This window comes from Pithys albifrons, chromosome 12 (assembly GCF_047495875.1).
Source record: "Pithys albifrons albifrons isolate INPA30051 chromosome 12, PitAlb_v1, whole genome shotgun sequence".
NCBI lineage: Eukaryota > Metazoa > Chordata > Aves > Passeriformes > Thamnophilidae > Pithys > Pithys albifrons.
The window spans coordinates 17,500,762-17,520,432 of NC_092469.1; the positions used below are offsets into that span (position 1 = coordinate 17,500,762).

General features: G+C 39.6%; 1 protein-coding gene across 6 annotated transcripts in view; it reads left to right on the top strand.

The window, feature by feature from the left end:
• PLCG2 (phospholipase C gamma 2) overlaps positions 1 to 19,671 on the top strand; it is a 62,218-nt gene that overhangs the window by 13,517 nt on the left and 29,030 nt on the right. For all 6 annotated transcript variants that reach the window (XM_071567347.1, XM_071567345.1, XM_071567346.1 and 3 more), the window contains 7 exons: positions 9,279 to 9,419; positions 12,373 to 12,466; positions 13,843 to 13,890; positions 16,124 to 16,208; positions 16,938 to 17,021; positions 18,307 to 18,350; positions 19,519 to 19,591. In XM_071567347.1, the coding sequence (XP_071423448.1) occupies positions 9,279 to 9,419; positions 12,373 to 12,466; positions 13,843 to 13,890; positions 16,124 to 16,208; positions 16,938 to 17,021; positions 18,307 to 18,350; positions 19,519 to 19,591 (569 nt within the window). The remainder of the gene's footprint in view (positions 1 to 9,278; positions 9,420 to 12,372; positions 12,467 to 13,842; positions 13,891 to 16,123; positions 16,209 to 16,937; positions 17,022 to 18,306; positions 18,351 to 19,518; positions 19,592 to 19,671) is intronic.

Sequence of the window (19,671 nt, forward strand, 5' to 3'; positions counted from 1 at the left end):
ACTTCTGGATTTGCTGTCACTCTGCTATTGTAAAACGTAATGCTTTGTAGGCCCGAAGAAAGTCAAGTGACTGTCAAGTGTCTTCCTTTCTTGTTAGCCTTATTAGTTAGGAGAGACTGGTAAATGACCATCTTTCAAGGAAAGCTAAATAAACTTTGCCCTTGTTTCCATTTCATGGATGTATCAAGTGATGAAAGGGAACAATTAGCCATGGAAACAGAGGAGCTGCCTGTCCTGGAGTGTTTTTTGAGTTTAGTGGAGGCCAGGAAGGTTTTTTAGTGCTGCTGCTCTTTTAGTCACCTGCTAAGACTCCGGAGTATCTTACGTCTTCCAACACAACTCATCATCAAAACTGAATGGATGGAAGGGAGCAGTGCACCTTAGAGAAATGTTTTCATCACGGGTGTTTGGCAGGCAGGGTCTCATTAGTGTATTAAAATGATTGCCAGCCCCATGTGCTTCATTAGAGAGGCCTGCAGAGAGCTATGCAAATAGCTGAAGGAGGCAGGTCTGAGCCAGATGTGCCTTGTGTTCACCCATGCTTGGGCTTCTTTTCATCATATCACTCTTGCTCTCTGCATAGAGACATTTTAGATGCCCTAATAGCTGTAAGATCACTGCAGAAATACTTGTAGATTCTGGCTAAAAAATGTCAGAGCATTTTATTCTACCTTTTACATATTAGTGGCATTTCTTTGCATTCGGCATTGTCCTAATTGCTAAAGATACCCTGAAGTTTACTAGATGTGCTGTGAGGCTGCTTGTGGAATCTCAGCACTGTTGATCCAAAGTTGCCTAAGTCATGAGTGCCAAAAATTGGTTTAACTTCTGATGACAGATACTTTCCTTGAGGAAATGTGTGGATTTTGTTAATTGTTTTTTTTAATTGTGGGGTTTTTTTCCTATTGTGTTTTGTATGTTCTGGTGTGATATTAATATTTCATCAGGTCACCAGTGCTTTGAAGCCATTGTGTTTTGTTGTTTTTCCTCATTTATATTTATTGCTATGCACACTAACTCTGGTTTCAGTGGAGCCCCTGCAAGTGATTGCAGTAGGAGAAATTTTCTCTGTTTCTTGAATGAGAAGTAAGTTTTGGTGAGTGTTGCAAACACTCGACCTGGGGAAAGGTTCACGACTGATGCAGAATGCACGGGGGTTTGGGGAATGAGGATTACAAATAGGAATGATAATTCTGACTGTGTGTGAAATAAATTTGAGGGAATGTTTTCACAGCCCAGTATGAAGCAGTTAAATTCCAAGGTTAGTCTCACCTGTCTGCCCAGATAGTCCTTTGAGAGAATGAAAGGCCCTTCCAGAGGAAAGTTTAATTCCTACTCTGAACTCCTGTCTGCTGGAGTCTCTTGCTCTGGCCATTGAATATATGAAAAGTGTATGGATCACTTACCCACAGGTTTTACAGACCGTTGTATATTCATGGGTTTGCAATAGTAAGAATTACAGATCTTGGTGACTATAGTAAAGCTGAACTAATTTTTGCTTGAGAGAAGGAAAGTTTGGTTTCCTTGTATGCAGAGATTTGATATGCTTAATTTGTAAAGGGCCCTTTTCTTGCAGAAAGAAATTTATGCATACTAGATAGATGACTGTGGAGCTGTGACGTGCCAGCAGGATCTGTGGCACTGTGGTGCTTCCTTATGGTTCTGCTCTGTACTTTTGTTGTATGTTTAACCTTTACAGCTGAGCGTGGGGTCTGGGTGGGGGCCCTTGGGTCATACACACCCTGGGCGGATTCTCCCCACTTCAGTGTCCCAGGCTGGTCACACAGTGGGGGTGTGTTTGTTGTACCCCGTGGTGTCTGGAGGTCACTTCTGCCTCCACATTGGTTATTTTGCTGGGCTGTTTCTTTGCTTGGATACCAAATGTCCCAAACAAGTGCAGTGTCACAGCAGGGATGGGGGTGGAGGGAACTGCTGGACAGCAGTGAAAGGCAGAGGGGAAGGCCACAGTGGCCAAGGGTGAGCAAAGCTGGCCAGGACTCTGCTGAGAGACATTCTGTGTGACTGGCACTGGGGCTTGGTAACTGAGAGGACATTCAGGTATTACTGAATGAGACCTCCCAAATTGCCTTGTGTTGTGGTGTATGCATTTATGTGCACATGAATAAACTGGGGCCTGAAGAGGTTATGGTATTTAAGCTTGTAGGGCAAGTGGGTGGCGAGGTGTAAATCTCCAGGAAGCTAATCTGTAATGGATATTTCATTCTTTATCAGATGCAAAGTGCTTTAAAGACAATTATCAAGGGAAAGTTCATGGTGGTTAGAATTTGATTAGTCACTGGAAAATATGTGAGTTCCTGCATATCTTTCCATGAATCTGTGAGTGAAGGGATGATTCACAACTGGGAGAATTTGTACTCTGAGAAATCTGCGGTGCCTTCCTTGAGTGTGGGTGTGATTCTCTGCAATACAAACATGCTCATTTCAAGGAAGATTCTGTTTGAGGACATAAGATGATTTCTCTTGTTTTGGTGATCTGGGAATTTCCTTGCCCGTCCACCCCCCCAAATAGGAGACCTGCTTTTATATAATGATATAATAAATCCTATTTTAATCCCTTGCTATTTGGGAAAGAAAGAAAGAAAGAAAGAAAGAAAGAAAGAAAGAAAGAAAGAAAGAAAGAAAGAAAGAAAGAAAGAAAGAAAGAAAGAAAGAAAGAAAGAAAGAAAGAAAGAAAGAAAGAAAGAAAGAAGGAAAGAAGGAAAGAAGGAAAGAAGGAAAGAAAGAAGGAAAGAAGGAAAGAAGGAAAGAAAGAAAGAAGGAAAGAAAGAAAGAAGGAAAGAAAGAAAGAAGGAAAGAAAGAAAATCCATTTTTTAATGTTCTTAGTTGAGCAAGCACAAAACAAGGAGTAGGTTTAAAGCTTTGGACCACCATGTTTCGGAAAAATGGTATTATATATGAGGAGTTAAACTGCTGTTTCTGTATGTAGACCAAACATGTTATAGGTAAGACTGAAAGAGAAAAGGGAAGAGATATGTTGTTGTTAAGTTCACTTTTTGGCTGTCAGATATACTGGGAAACTTAAAAGACTAATGCCTAAGAGACTATTGATACAAGTGACTTACATTCTTAAATATAGATTTTTTTCCCACCCATACATTAAACAGCTAAGTAATTTAATTACTAGAATTGGTAATGCCAATGTAAAGTTCCTCTGTGGTGGAAAACTTATTTTTTTTCCCATTGGAGAAGATGGTATAAACATTTACAGCTCTGTGTACCTCTCTGGTAGAAGTGATGAGTATCTACATACTCTGCTGAGGAGTGTGAAATGAGAGTTTCGTTTGGTTTGAATGTTAGACTTGATCATGCTACTTCTAGCACTGAATTTTGTTTTTCTTTACTTCTAGGAGAATTTCTTTCTGTCTGAATTTCTTTGCTGTTGCAGACTTACCGTAATAAATTGAAAAACCTGAGCCTTTATTCTGTTTTCTTTCCGTATTCTGAATACTATTAAAGAACAGCATGTCATTGAAAAAGTGAATCCATTTCCTGCTCTTTGTGGAGTATCTTCACAAAGGAACATTAAAACTCACCTTTTTCCCTGTTTTGAAATTGCTGTGTTTCAGTTGTTACCCAGGGGATCTTTGTGTAAGTCTTCAGCTGAGTATTTAGAGCTTGGTTTCTGTGGTCAAATGAAAAAATGAACGTGTGTAGCTTCGAGCTCTTTTCAAATAATTTCTTCCCTTTAGCAGCTCAGTTCTGCAATGCCTAATGCTAACTTACAACGACCAGACTTCCTGTCATGGCCAGCCAGCAAAACGGGGATGGGATGAACTTCACAGGCCTGACACCCCTAAAGTGGTTGATCAAAGTGAGTGTGTGAGATGTATGAGATGTACCCCAGTACACTTTCCCCGAAGTCAGGTTTACATGCCAATGGTTTTGTTTTGTTGTACAGAGCAGAATGTAAACTTTTATGGACATATGTAAATTTTCCCGATTCTTATGTTATTTTGTGAAGGTGCCTTTTAATTTTTCATAAGAAACCAATAGCCATTTGAGATGCCCAGCCTCCTGAATGTGGGAAGACTGCAACATATTGTTCTACTGAGAAATTTAGTGAGAAGTTACTAATTCAATGGTAATTTGTTGTTGCTGTAGAGAACAGCTCTCGTGACCTGATTATGTAAAACCCTGTGGGTTTAAAAGGTGCACTTCTCTAAAGCTCGTGTCAGTCACTTGGCTAAATCCCCAGAGGGCTCTTGGAAAGGTGCTCACGGGTGCTTTCTCAAGGTACACCACACTGTTCCATCCTTGTAACTGTGTTTTCAGATCATTTTGTGGCTTCTCTGTAATGACTTCCTTGGGCCACTGAATGTCCCAGTAACCATCTGTGTTTGTATGAGCTGAATTACTTTCCCAGCCACATCTGTACTGCCATGCTGCTTTCTGCTTTCTTGTGACTTTGTCCTCTGAGAGAGGCCTCACTTTGTTCCCTCTAGAGTCACACAACATTCCTGTTTCATTGCTGCTCTGATAAAAGAGGCTTTTTAACACACCTGAAGTAGTTAATATTTAATGCTGCACAAGTGAGGGCAGAGCCATTGTCCTCACTAACCACCTCGAAGTACATTTGCCAAAGGATACTAAAGGTTTTCTTCATTTTCTGGGCACTCACTTGCACATAGCCTGTGTTCAAGGGGCAGTTTCTGTCTTTCTAAAATGAGACCTTCTTTGGAATATTTTGTAGTGCAAACTGTTGGGAAAAAGAAAAGTATTCTAAAATCTGGTTCTTAAGCATGGAATGTGGCTGTGCATAAACTCAAATGAAAATGTGAATATATTCACAGAGAGAATGCCCATCCCATGTCTCAGTGCACAGCACCTGGGTGATCAGAGTCCTTTATTTTTGTCTCTGAAACATTGCCAGTAATTTCCCTTTAGCCTTTTGAGACTTACTGAAATAATGCTCATAGCTTGGTTTCAGACTTTGTAAGCCTCCTCTGGACCTCTCTGGAGGCTTTATATTTTCCTTCATTAAGTCATTGCTGACCTCTAATTCAAGCAGCGTTTGTTACCCAGACTCCTGGGGAATTTAGGCTTTGAATCAGCAGTGTTATCTTACAGGACTCTGTAGTCTATAATGGCAGACTTGGGTGAACTTTTACATCACTAATCAAGACTTTTCTATCAAGGCTGTCTTGCTAGGCTGACAGCCTTGAAGGATTTTTTTTTACTTACTCATTTATATAAGCCTGCCTGACTTTCCAGCCTGAAACTACCTGACTTGGCCAAAGGAGATCAGTGCAAACTTGCCTTCCTATAGTGAATTTACATGGGCACTTGCATCTCACACAAGGCGCTCTGCTGTTGTCACTGTCTGGTTTTCAACAGGGGCTGTTCCCTAACCTGGGTGCCAAATGATTGTGCTGCTAACCAGAGGTGGGTGGTGTGTGACCACACAGCAGACAGAGGCAGAACTTCTCCCTTTAAATGGCCCTACTGGTTTGTTCTCTCCTTCAGGGATGAGCATCACAGTGTTGTTGTGTACAACAACGTAATGTTTCTTGCAGTTCTCCTGCTCACATAATTTTCTACCTGTGCTTACCTTGTGTCTTGTCTTCTGCTCAGCTTGCACAGCATCTGCTGTAGTGAAATCCAAGTTCTGTTTTACCATCTACCTCTAAGTGTGACTGAAGGAAATGTAACAGGAATTTGTACCTCCAAGCGTGTGACTGAAGGTGATCACTGCTGCCAAGTTATTTGAGTGGAGATCAGTGGAAATGTGGAAGATCAAAAGTTTATTGTGAAGTTCATGGCAATAAAGAGCTCCAGCAGGTGCCCTGGAATGCACTGAGCAATTAATCTGTGCAGTCTTTGGAAAGTAGCTATGTAGTAGTGTAATGATCCGTTGAATTAACTGATTTGCCAAACAACACACAACAGCAGGAGCTGAAGTTCATCAGCTTCAGGCTCTGAATTGCCAGGAATACTGCACATCCAAATCAGAGCCTGAGACAGGGTGGTAATTGAAGGTGTCTTGGAGTCTGGTCTCATTAAAGAGCCACTTGAGCGAGTTGTCAGAATAAATCGGTGACTGATGAGGCTGCCAAGGAGATCCTTTCAACCTGAGGAAATAACCTCATGAAGGAATGGATGAAATGTAAACTAGTGTTGTGGGTTTTAGAGTGTTATTGGACTTCTATAATCTGTTTGGCTGGGGACTGAATGTACTGGGAGGTCCTCCTTGTCTGACTGGGTGTGAGTCAACTTCTCTACAGGGTATACTTTGGTTTATGCTTCTTTGGGAAATGCATAAGTTTTGACTTTTTAGTGGAAATTGTACCTGGAAGTGCATTGGATTTGACACTGCAAGCTGCCTGTGTTCAAGTCTGTGCTTTTTTTGGGTGTATCAGGCCCCAGGAATATGTGCTTGTGCAGCCAGGTCAGGATATGTCCCTGCAATGTGCATGTGGCATTGAGGAGGAGGAAGACTCCAGTGCTTCAAGGCAGCATGAAGATTAGAGTGTCTGAAGTGTTGTGCTTGTAGATCTGGCACAGGCACGGAGTTACATTTTACTTCTTCAGTGACAGATTGTGCTGTAAAAAGTTCACAGTAAGTGGGTGACAGCTAAATTAATAGAATTAATTTACTAATCTGCGTCTGAAATGTTTCAGCTTTTCCTGTCCCGTTCCTTTCTCAGTTCAGTTGGGATCAGCCATTTTGGAGTTCATGGGCTTCATGTGGAAGGTGCCAGGTGACTCCAAACCACCTGGGGAGACCACAGAGCTTAGTGTGAGATCCAAATTTCTGCCTTGGCTTTTTTTTCAATAATATGGAATAACACATACTGAATGACACTATAAAACGTGTATGCAGATAGTTTCTATACATTTTCCGAAAGTATAACATGTATTACATCTTTCTTTATAACATTTCATTTATTATTTAAGCAAATGTAGTGCTATCTTGCCAGAATTCTGTAGGATGTATTTAATATGTTGCATGAAAAGTAGATTAATGTAAAACTTTGAATTTGAGGGGGTTTTATATAAATATTTTTCTCTCTTCTCTCCTTTCCCCAATTTTATTCTCTCTCTGATCCATCTCTCTATCTTCTGAATTTTTAGCAACTGGGGGCATAGTGATCTCTTTTCAAAGATCAGTTGGAGAAGCAGTAATATACCTGTGCCTACAAAAATCCTTGTGCCTCATGGATATACACACATGTTCATGCAGGAGAATGGCATGGCAGGGTTGAAAGGCAAGGACTGTAGTGAGTGTGTGTAACTGAGGGGAGGCATTGAGTAAGTTTGTGTGTTTATTTCAGAGGTCAGGGTGAGGTAACAGTCCCTGGAAATGACAACAGCAGTGCAGGTTGTGAAATCTGTTTTATTACTGCTCATAGTTTATACTTCGAGGGGGCCTTCGTGGTGTGGTGTTCATGTGTGTGGAGGTACAGGGGTCTGAAAGGAGTCACTTTGAAGTTAAAGCTGTTTTTCAGTTAGGTAAAGGGAAGGCAGAAGAGATGTCTTGGATTGCTCTTGCTGGTGATTAGAATGAGCCAGCCTGTGCAGTCCCATGCCATTTACTGCAGCCATGCAGCCTCCTGCCTTCTACATTCAGGTGCTTTCAGTCTCTGCATTCTGATTGTTCTCTGCTGATATTAATGTGAATTGATGGGCTATGATCAACTGTTTCAGATGGTGGCATTGAGGATGGTAATTTGGATGCATCACTAGTGATCTAAGAGAACCTCTGGATGGTAAAGGGATCAGAGTCACCATTAGGAGCTTTTAGTTCCTGGTCATTTATAATCACAACATGAATTTATTTTAGAACTTTGCATCTAATTTAAGGCCCTTGAACCAGACAGATATGCAGATCTTAGAAGATGTTTACGTGGTTTGAGAGGGTGGATGAGACATGAAGGTTGAGACATTGAAAGCTCTACCTTGAAGATAAAGATGCTTGAAAAAATTAGTTTAAGAAAGATGCTTGTGTTCTATGGTTAGCTCACGTTAACCTTTGAGGTCTCTTTTTCCCAATGTAAGTTATTTAATGATTGGGAGGAAGGAGTATCTAGTGGAAAGTTTGGCCTGAGATACTTTGCTTCCAAGATGAATTAGTGCTTCATTATGAGGACTTTGTTAATGAACTTCCTTGCTTGTCTCTCGTTCCTGTGTTGCCATCATAGAAATGTGGGATCGTGGAGGCTGAAGCTTCACCCACTGTTCAGCTCACCCTCTGTTGGCAGCATTTGTTTTTTCATTATGTTATTAATTGTTTTCTGTACTGATGAGGTGCTCATTTAAAGCAGGGTTTTTATATTGTGGCATTCTTAAATGCATGGATAGAAACCCTCAGCTGTTTCCCTTGGATCTTGCTGGGTCTGATGAACACACTTCAAGAGCAGCCCTGAAATGTTTTTCTTCACACTTCATGCTGTAGCTCATAAGTCAAGACTGTCCAGAAGTGGGAAGAGCTGTTTATTTGTCTGGTCCACAGGCAGAAGAAAACCACTTCCTCAGTGTTCTAATAAGTATCTTATCTCGAGAGTGCACATATTTCTATTTCAGTGCTGTCTTGCTCCTGCTGTGCAGGCCTTGTAGCAAGAGTTTGATAAAAAGGGAGCTGTCTTTGTGTGTGCCTGTGCAGCAGTCCTGTTCTCTGTGCTCTGATACGTACCCGTGTTCTCTAGAGAGCAGCAGGTTGAAAGTGATATAACAGGTTATGTTAAATAACAGGGACCTCTTTAGAAATGCCCATGAGAAAACTCAAAAACATTTCATTATTAAGCTCAATTTTCTCTTTATATTCCTACTTGAAATGTTTTTCTTACAAGTGCCAGTGACTGGACTAGGTGACAAGGTGATTGTTGAAAGTATGATTTGTAACTTTTAGATGGGTAAGGTAGCAGTTGTATCTTTTCTTTTCTGTCTCTGAACAGTTGTCATGGCAATTGGAAATTTCTTGCTTAGAGTAAATGTTGCTTGTGAAGTCATATCTTCTCTAGCTCAAAGAGCTATGTGTGTTTACACATTGTCCATGGACAATCAGTGATAGGGAAATAATAAAAATATGAAATAAAAAATTATTTTTCTTCCTTTAATCCTTCTCTACCATTGTCTGTTAGTCAGTCATGTATTTAGTTGTGGATTCTTGGATTTCAAGCTGGTGCAATTTGCATTTCTTGTGCAATACAAATATGTAAGTTTATCTATCTGGCTGTTTTCTATGTAGGTGCATGCTTTCAGTTTTTCATCTTACTTTCAGGCTCTGCAGTTGTACTGACTGAATGTTGTTTCCTTTCAGTGGATCTGATGGAAATAAAAGAAATTCGTCCAGGGAAGAACTCAAAGGACTTTGAACGTTGCAGATCAAGGCACAGAGAAGAACACTGCTTTACCATTTTTTATGGCACCCAGTTTGTCCTCAACACCTTAAGTTTAGCAGGTACTTTTTTATTCTTTGTTTTTTTTTTTTTTGTTTTTTTTTTTTGTTTTTTTTTTAAAGCTACTGATGGAACAAGTCCAACATATTGGTCAAACTAATACAAAGAATACCATGGGTTTAACTTCTGGAGTTCAGGAGTACTTAACATCTGGAGACAGACCTTTTACTCAGACCTTCTTATCTGTGAACTGCTGCATCTATAACTACCTGAAGGGAAGTTCTAGCCAGGTGGGGGTTGGTCTTTTCTCCCAGGCACTCAGCAATAGGACAAGCTTAAGCTTTGCCAGGGGAAATTTAAGTTGGATATCAGAAAAAAATTCTTTGCAGAGAGAGTGCTCAGGCATTGGAATGGGCTGCCCAGAGAGGGGGTGGATTCCCCATCCCTGGAGATTTTTAAACCCAGATTGGCTGTGGCACTGAGTGCCATGATCTGGTAAAGGGACTGGAGTTGGACCAAGGGTTGGACTTGATGATCTTGGAGGTCTTTTCCAACCCAATCCATTCTATGATTCTATGATCTATTTATAGTGTTTCACTTTCAAATAGTGCATCATCAAAATGTTGTTTGTGATTTGCTCCATCATTTTTAGTAAGGTAGAGTTTTGCTGGTTAAATATCTCCAGTAAGGTTTTCAGCACTGAAGAGCAGAGGTGACATTTGTCCTCTTTAAAGTCAGCTATTCAGTGCAGCCAGAATATTGTCCTGGCATTTTCAGTCTGGCCAAAATGATTCTGGACAAATACCCATACAGGGTTGGACTACAACTGTGCCACAGAAACTTTCCTATGAGAAATTGCAGACTAATTTGGAACAATGAAGTTCTAGCGTGGGTTATGTGTGTGCACCTGATAATACTAAACCTCTTATAAAGAAGTACTAGGGCACCATAAATAAATTTCTGAGGTGAAAAATTGAAAGTGAAGCAATCTGTGTGAAACAGAGGGACATTGTGTCAGGTATCTATGGAAACGGATGGGGCACTTCTTATTTCAGGTGAGATTATCCAAGGTCACAAACCCCAAAGATTTTGAAATTAAAAGGGATATAAATTCCTACAGTGCAGACTTAATACAGTTTCTAACTAGCAAAGTTTACAAAGAGATTTCTCTTCTAAAAAGTTTGTAATGAATCCTTGGTTTAGAATCATACAATTTATATGGAGTAGTAGTTCTCTCTGTTCTGAGCAGGAACGTGCTTACCCATTTAAATCATTAAATTCATTACAAAGTCCTAATGTGAGAAAAGGTGAGTGCTTCATAAGTGTTTTAATGCTGCCAGCTTTTTCTTTTTTTTTTAATGGAATGAATTGCTTATAGATTGCAGTACTAGAAAACAAGTTTTTTGCAGTCTGATGCTCTCGAAATGAAAGATTGTTTGTGAGTAATCCATTGTTAGAGGCTTTTAACTTTAAATAAGTTTTACCATTGTTGACTGAAGTCTGTGAAGATTCTGAGTAAGTGGCTGTGCTTACACGCAGCTGTGCCAGGTACTTCAGATTGATTTCCTCCAACAGCCCCCCCAGTCCTTCCTCAATGGCAGTTCTCAAAACAGGGCTCTGCCAACACTGAAAACACTTGGTGCCATGAGATATGTTGCTGTAATGCTGAACAACACGACATAACTTTCAATTAAAGGGGAAATCCTTTTCCTTGTTAAAGTGCTTTGTCGTGGTTTCTTAAAACAATGTAAAATAACTGTTAGTTAAAGGGAATGGCAGCAATCATAAAGGGCAGGATTGTCTTGGGAGAAGAATTGCTTTGGCAGTGGCAGTGGGTGTTCTTTTTGAAATTGCAACTAATTGAAAAGCATTTCCATGGGGAGCTGGGGCTGGGTTCTTGCTACATCCTTGGGGGATAAAGCATTGTTGGAAGGTATGTTTAAATAAAATATAATCTTCATATTTTGAGAAACTGGTTTACTTTGAAGGCCATTAAAAGAATTTCCACAGATTACAGCTCCTGCGTGAAAGTAATTTTTCAGAACTGGTTTAACTGGAGAAAGCCTTTGTGAAGTTTCATAGCCTGGATACTAAATCAAATGGGCTTTGCCCAGCTGAGGGCTGTGATGATCACATCTCATCCAGGGCTCAGAAAATTGGTTTCAGCTTAGCTGGTATTTCCTAGGGAAGTCTATACCCAGCAGGCAGTTCATCATCTTGCTTCTGTTGGGTTGAAGAATTATGAAATGCAATCACAATAAATGATGGGGAGGACTCTTCTGGTCTGGGAAATGGAAAGGTGAACTAAATTTAAAACAAAAGAAGACAGTGATATACTAATTTCAGAGTTGGGAGGAAGATGTACCAGGTTGCTGGTGTTAAACTATGTTAGGAATTTTAGACCTTTTTTTAACTTGTATTCAAAGGTGTTCTATATAAGCTACACCAGTTTTGTACGTTGTTCCTTTTCTGTTCCTCTTGCCTAAGTTTATTCTGGAGCACTCTGTGTTTAGAGGCATGGTTAGGACAGACAGGAGGTGGTTACATCCATCAAAAGCCAGTATATTGCAATTTTATTGTAGGTTGCTTGAATTATAAGGAACCAGCTTTATCCTATAACACTGAGTTCTTTTGCCTGTGCACTTAAGGTTGCTCTGATTTAGGTCCTGGGTTTTTGCCACTTTGGAGGCAGAGATAAGAAAATTAATTTTGATTGTGATACTACAGGAGCTCAGCAGTAGATTCATAGTGTTTCTCCTGAGATATTGAAACTTTCCTACCCTGATAAGCAGACTTCTAAAGGGAGGTATTTTTTTTGCCAAAGCTTACCTACCCCCAAATTTATGCTGTTTTGTATTAGTTTTATTATGGGCAACAGGAGGCTCTGCAATAAGATTTATCAAAGAGAAAGGTCAGTCAGCATCTTTGTGTACTGGGGTTTAAATATTACAAGGTATGTCTTGGGTTTGTGATGATCTTATTTTGATGTTTCTCATAATGTATTACTTTTTCCAGCTGACTCTAAAGATGATACTGATAAATGGTTGTGTGGCTTGAATATCTTGTATCAAGAGGTCATGAGTGCTCCCACACCTGCAATCACAGAGAGGTATGGGAACACATTTTTACTTTGTGAGACTGGATGCTGCTCTGGAATTGAAAGTGGAAACACTGAAAGAAATGTTTAAGGTGCAACAAGTGCTGGTTGTCAGTTCCCCTAAGGACAGCTACTCTCCAGTTAGTGTAGGATACCAAAAGTTCATATGGAAATCTCAACATCAGTTTTGCCACCTACATGCTCTGGAATTGCACTCTGCTTCATCCACTAATGAGGACTTGCAATTTGTTTAGTTCTCTGTACCCAAACAAAGGTCTCTTCACACAAGAACACCTGTGTGTGTGTATTGGCTTCTTGGAAAATTCCAATGTCTTATGCAGCCATAGTAGGCTTATTCTGGTAGATGTGCATGTGTTCTGTGTCCTAGTAATTCTGAGGCACATTTTTACAGTTTTTACTTTCTGTTGGGCCCATTGCATTGTGTAGCAGTGTGACCACCTGACTTGGAGTCTCAGGCTGGAAATGAACAGTTTTAAGAATTACTTTTTAACAGCCCTATGATGGTAAACTCATGCCCTTAATCATCTGAGGATGTTGCACATCAGCTACTCATGCTCAGATTGCCAGTTCTGTTGATGAGCTTTCAGCATTGTCTCCATACCTGATTGCTTTTCATCACTGCTGGCTTTTGTGTTTGTGGTCACTTGTGTTACCTGTTGTGAGGGTTTACTCTGCCCTCTCTTGCTCCCTGACCAAACTGTGGCTTTGACATTGATGTTGTCAAATGAGTAATTCTTGTTGAGACTGAGGATCAGCTTAGCAGTGCATCCATCATTTAGATAAAAGCTGTGTGTGTGAAAGTGAATTTACTATTGATGCTGCTAATAGTATTTTACTCTGCACCTAAAACTGACATGCACTTCTGCATCTAAAGATCTTTGAGCCAGCAGCCTCAGCTGAGTTAAATCATTGACTTTGTGGAGTTCCTCCAGTTTAGATTAGCTGAAGTTTTGGCTCACTTTATCCCCTTATGTTTTCACAGCTTCTGGTTGCTCATTCTTCTCAGTCCTGCCTGCCCTTCCCCTTCCTGTGTTGTTTATATGACTTTTGTTGTTTTATTGACTTGAAAATGCAGTATTAAACAGCAAAAAAGTACATATTTACAAATGCAGTTATAAAACTAGATGAATCCTTAGATGTATCTTAAGACGTTTAAGTATTTCTATTTAGTTTTGTCTATCGACTTTGAAATTTTGTTGGCTGTATTTTCTTTATAGTTCTTAGATTAAACTTTTTTCTTTTTTCTTTTTTCTTTTTCTTTTTTTTCTTTTTTTTTTCTTTTTTTCTTTTTTTTCTTTTTTCTTTTTTTTCTTTTTTTTTCTTTTTTTTTCTTTTTTTTTTTTCTTTTTTTTTGTCTTTTCCACAAGCTGGCTGAGAAAGCAGATCTATTCTGTTGACCAATCTAGAAGAAATAGGTAAGAAGCTCTCTTTGTTCAGTCTCTTTTAGTGAACTTTTGTTGCAGATTCTAACATGGCATAAAAATAAATAAATAATCATTTGTTCAAGATGTGAATATGATGACCCTGAAAAATGGTATTTGCTCTTGATCTAACTACTTGCATTTTGCCTTTTGCCCATAGCACTCACTCATGTTTAGGATAGATTCAACCAGCAGTTGGCCTGGCAACTTGGACTTGTCTCTGCCACATATTTGAACTGACCAAAGCAGAAGAATCACCTCTGACCTGGTGCTCCTCATGTGACAGAAGTCCCGTGGGTTACAGCTCCCAATGTGCTGTGTAGCTTCGTGTGTTTTAGATTCAGTAGTTCATTTCAGGTCTATGTGGCTTTGTAGCTTTTGCACAGCAAAAGAGACTTCTTTTTTTAAAATGAATTCAGCTGCAAACCTCTCCTCAAAGTTGCCAGAAATCATGTGACACAGAAGAAAGTTAACCCCTCCTGCCCTGAGTGTTATTACTTTACCAGGATTTTTCTCTTTGTCTGAAATACCCATTTTATTCTGAAGTGTAATTCAGTGTAGAAAAGTAGGTGCTTTTCCTCTCATTTACACCTTTTCCTAAAAGCAAGCCACAGCTGGTGTTTCACTGTGTGCATGAGGCTGTGTTATTGCAGGAAATCACACCCTTGTGCATTCAGCCTGTGGCACTGGGCAGGGGGAGCTGAGACACCATTTCAGAGCCACGGTTCCTAAACTGGCCACAGTGGGGAAGGGAACAATACCATCCTTTACTGGAGATGGGCTTAAACCTCCTGATGTGTTTTGAAAACTCCCCCTGCAGTGGGGATGTGTTGCTGGGGATCATGAAACAAATGCCAGTGATAGGATAGAGCAACTGTGGTTGACTCTCCTGTTGATGTCTGCAGAAGATGCTTCTTTTGTTGCTTTAGGATTGTTTCATCACCACAAGGCAGCCTGATTGGGATCAAGGGGACTTGCAATGTGGAGAGGGCAGTTTTTCATTCTCTTCCTAGAGGATTCATGCTTTTAGAAAAATTCAGGAAAAGAGTTTGGACCAAGTTCCATCGTGTTTAGAGCTGCAGATTCGAGAGAGGTTAGTTGTAAAGGTTGGGCTTCCAGGCAAGTCCTGTTTTACAGATGGAGTTTTTTCCAGTGGAGTTTAATCCCAGCTCTTTGTTTTCACTTGCACTTGACTGGCCAGAGGAAATTGCTTGTTCTTGATATTTAGGGTACAAATGGAGCCCTCGTTCTTGCTCCTAATAGTGTTTTTTTCCAGAGGTCTGGCGACAAGGCGGAAAGCCAGGAATTTCCTGAGTTCTAATCTGGCTTTGGCATGGACTTTGGCTAAGTTCCTCCTTGCTTTGCCTCTTTCTCTCTCTCTACACAATGGACATGAGAAGATCTCATGGGGTAGCTGCTTGTATGAACACTATAGAAGAGAGTGTTACTTTTATTTAGGTGCTTTATGGGCATTGGCAGTAGGACCCACAGATCTTGGGCCTGTTTTCTCTTGACTTGCTGTCCTGCTGTTATCCAGAAAACTTTGGGTTTTCAGCTGTTGCTGGGATATCACTGGACATTCTGAGACTCTGTAAAAAGGGTCAGAAGGCTGTGTAATTGAATCTGGAAGGCAAGTCTTTCTGGTAAGACTTGGTTGGCAGGGGAGTATGAAGTCATGCTCAGATGTTGCAGAAGGGAAGAGTCTTGCTCTGTGAATCAGCATTACATTCTAAGTGAATAACAGCTGTAGAGAAGTTATAATAGTAGAGAAAACTGGAGCCTTTTATTTTCTATTTCTACTCCAGTGTTTGGTGTATCCTTTGTGGGATGTTTTCTGTGTCTATAATCCAGTTTCAGTGAGACTGGAACAGTGGAAGAAAGGCTACAGTTCATCTGACCATGTGTAAACATCTACATTTGAGCTGATCATCTAGGTCTGATTAATTTTTGGTGGAGAGAAATAGGGTGGATCTGCAATATGGTTCTTCTCATTCTGATATGGGTGTTCAAAGGAATTGAAATGCCTGTTTCTCCATGTCTAGGTTGCTTCCATGTAAGTCTTACATTTATAGTTTACAGGTGTGTGAGAGGAACTCAACCCAAAATGTTTCAATAACCACATTTTTGTGTTGATAAAGAATACACGAGTGGCTGATTAGACACAGCGGAACTATGATGGGTTTGGTATCTTTTTGTAATGCTTTTTTTTTTCCTTTTGTTTCCCCAGTATTAGTCTTAGAGAGCTGAAAACTGTCCTCCCCCAAGTAAACTTCAAAGTGAGCAGCATGAAGTTCTTGAAGGATAAATTTGCGGTAATTACCAGATTACTTGAATGTGTTTGGTATTATCTGACAGGAGTTGATATTTCTTTTCAGGACACTGTCTATATTTTTGAATTTTATCATGTGCAGTTAAATAAATTATATTGATTCATTTCTCAGCTTGGCTTTGCCTATAAGTAAGGCTCTAGGAAAATATAGACATAAATGTTCCATCTGTTCATTGTATGGTTGACTAAACCAAACACTGGATTTTGAGCTCCAGTTTTATGCAAGTGCATAGGAAACTATTTTATCTCTAAGGTAAAATTCATATATAAGTAAAAGAGGTTTTTTTTGCAATATGATCAATAATAACCTCTTTGCTCAAACTTATGCTAATATTAATAACTTCTGAAAGTTATTATTTCCATTCCTACAGGAACTTTAAATATCCCCACCTTTTCTTGCTTTCCAACTCTCCACCCTTAAAGCTGACATTACATTCTTGCTTTTGCTGCTCCATGAGTAAATGGGGCACTACTTCACTCTCAGTAATGGAGATGGAATCAGGGTACAAAATGCAAGGCCAAATATGTGGTCTAAGAGTATATGTCAAAAACTAAGATTCTTAAAAAACTGAATAAATTCAAAACATCCTCAATGATGTTGGAGTAGACCAGAATGGGTGAGAGGGTGGCAACTGGAGTAAGAGCAACTTGTTCACTGTGCAGGTGCAGTTCAGGGAATTCTAAATTCACTGCATGCTGCTTTCCATTGTAGGAAATAGGTGCTCACAAGGAAGAGCTTACTTTTGAACAGTTTCATTTGTTCTACAAGAAAATCATGTTTGAACAACAGAAATCGGTAAGCTTTTTCATGAATAGTCTCATACTGTTCAACTGCTTGATCTGAATGAGTGAGAGCTCATTATCTTGGTTTCTGTGTGATACTGGTTTTCTTTTTCCCTCGTTCTTGTCCCAGAGGAAGGGTGTAGTACTGTACTTGATGGGTAGATAAGTCACCATCAGCAGCTGGTGTAAGAAGATGAATAAATCATTCATGTTGCTTTTTTTTGATGTTGGTAATAGAGATATATACAGATAGAATGGTGTTTTTAGGAAGAAATTTTCTTGTCAGTTTGTTCAGGATGTGCAATGTCTTTTCATTAGGCTTGGCTGATCTTTTCATTGATAGAAGGAATTCTTTATTCCAGATTACCAGCAGTAAGTCCATTACAGGGCACACATCAGACTGTCTTTGGAAGGAATAAGTGTAATGGAGTTACTGTTTAGCCAATTTAACTGGGCAGCTGCCAAACTATGTACAGTTTCATGAAGTTGGTGCCAACTTTAGTGACTCTGAAAGTTGGGAAGCACATAATTTGAAATTACTTGCATGAATGTCTTTGTTGACTATGTGCTTATTGTCAATTCAACTTGCAGATGCTGAAATTGAAGCTTCAATAGTTAGTGCTGGGTTTTGGCAATAGAGCTTGTGCTGTGTAAAAGTAATGCTGAAATCATGGCAAAGTGATAAAGACCCTAAATTTACTGACAGAGTTTTAGTTTTGGTCATTAAAGTCTTGTTAATTACCTTGAGCGGAAAGCTGAAGAGTAAAACACAGCAAGGAGACTCTCTCTGATTTCCTTAAGCTCTTGTTATGGGCCCTTGTGAATAATTTCAAAGAAACTTCTCAGTTTGCTTGAGAAGTGCTTTGGGTCAGTTGATGAGTTTCCTGCAATCTGTAACTGTGCTGTGCCAAGCTGGAAGCCTTTTAGGTATTACATTCACAGGAATAAATGTGATGGATGATACTTAATTCCAGTTTTGCCGGGATATCAAACAGTAAAAGCTCTCCCCAAATTTGACTGTGTGTAAGGTGCCTTATCAAAGCAAGGATTTTGCCTGAGAATTGTGTGTTCACACTGAAAGGCCTGAAGTTCAGTTGCCAGCCTTGGCAGTATATTTTTTCTTACGCCCTCGCTCTTGTCAACTTATATGTGACTTCTCTAGAGTAGACAGACATTTATTTCCCCTTCCCAAACCAATGGACATGACTAGAAGGAATTAGAAAATTGCATATTCTTTTATTATTTATATTTTCCACCTTTTAATGTTTTTGTTTGTTTTGTTTTTTGTTTGTTTTAAGATTCTCGATGAATTCAAAAAGGATTCCTCTGTGTTTATTCTTGGGTGAGATTCTTCATTTGCATTATTTTTCCACATTTCCATATGGTTGTTTTGCTGCTGGGTTGTTTTTTTTATTTACATCACTGTTTATTTTTTTTTCTGTTCTGATGTTTTAGTAAGTGAAAAGAAATGATACATATTTTTACATTCAGAAAGGTGAAATTACACTGGAAGTAAGTTCTGATATAATTTGATGAATGTTTTTTAGTTTCTGACTATAAAAATGGTATGGACTTGAACAACTGAAGTTGTCTATCCTCTGGTTTTATAAAGAGCTGAACCCAACAGTGGAAGGACTGTTTGATGCAGAAATTTTAACTTCAGTCTGGAGAGTGGTGTGTTGCACAGGCTTTGCCCAGACTAGAGGAGAATTCTCTTAGTAACAGTTTCTACACCATTCTATTGGTGGACTTGAAAATTTAAGTGAGATGTTTACAGCATGAAAAGTAGGTCACAGACAGTGCTAACCCTTTGACTGTGAACTAAACCAGTTTATCCTGGCTTTGAATATCACACTAACAGGTTAAGGAAGTAACTTAAGTTTGCTCTGAGTGTACTGAGAATTTCCTTAGCCCTGGGTCATGTCACATGAATTAAACTTTGTGGGACTGCTTAAAAGCACAGATTTATCAAGCATGGGCAGGTTATAATTACCTTGCTGGTACCACAGGCTGCTGCATTTGTGGCCTGCAAAAGGGAAATGAGTTATGGCACTTTACCTTGCTGCCCTTGCCTCCTTTTTCAGAAGGTTTTGTTCCATTTCAGTGGATCATCTAAACATTACACAAAAGGAGGTATTTGTGGAGGTGTGGCTCTGTGGTATTTTAAAGAATAATGCCCCCATATGCCTTAACTGAACGTGCCAACACCCCTGCCAAGTGAATGCAGCTCATTTGCTACAAAGCAATGGGAACAGATTTGGTATTTTTCCCAGTGAATTACGATTAAAATACATTCAGGGATACAGAATGCTGAAAATACAGTAATTGGATAATACAATACTACAAACCCACTCTAAATTCTATTGAAATTATAAAAAGTTTCTTAGTGGTGACAGCACATTTATACTATGAATCCAAGATACAAATCCATATTACCTTCTGTTGTAACACCTGGTCCCACTTACTCTCTTATTTCTTTAGCTTCACTTTTCCCTTTCTTTCTTTTAAAGAAACACTGACCGTCCAGATGCTTCAGCAGTTCACCTCCATGACTTTCAGAGATTCCTGCTCCACGAGCAGCAGGTGGGAATGTTGCAGAAATACTGAGTTCTTTTTCTTGTCTCACGGAATTCTGGGCTCATTAAAAAGAAATGTGATGTGTC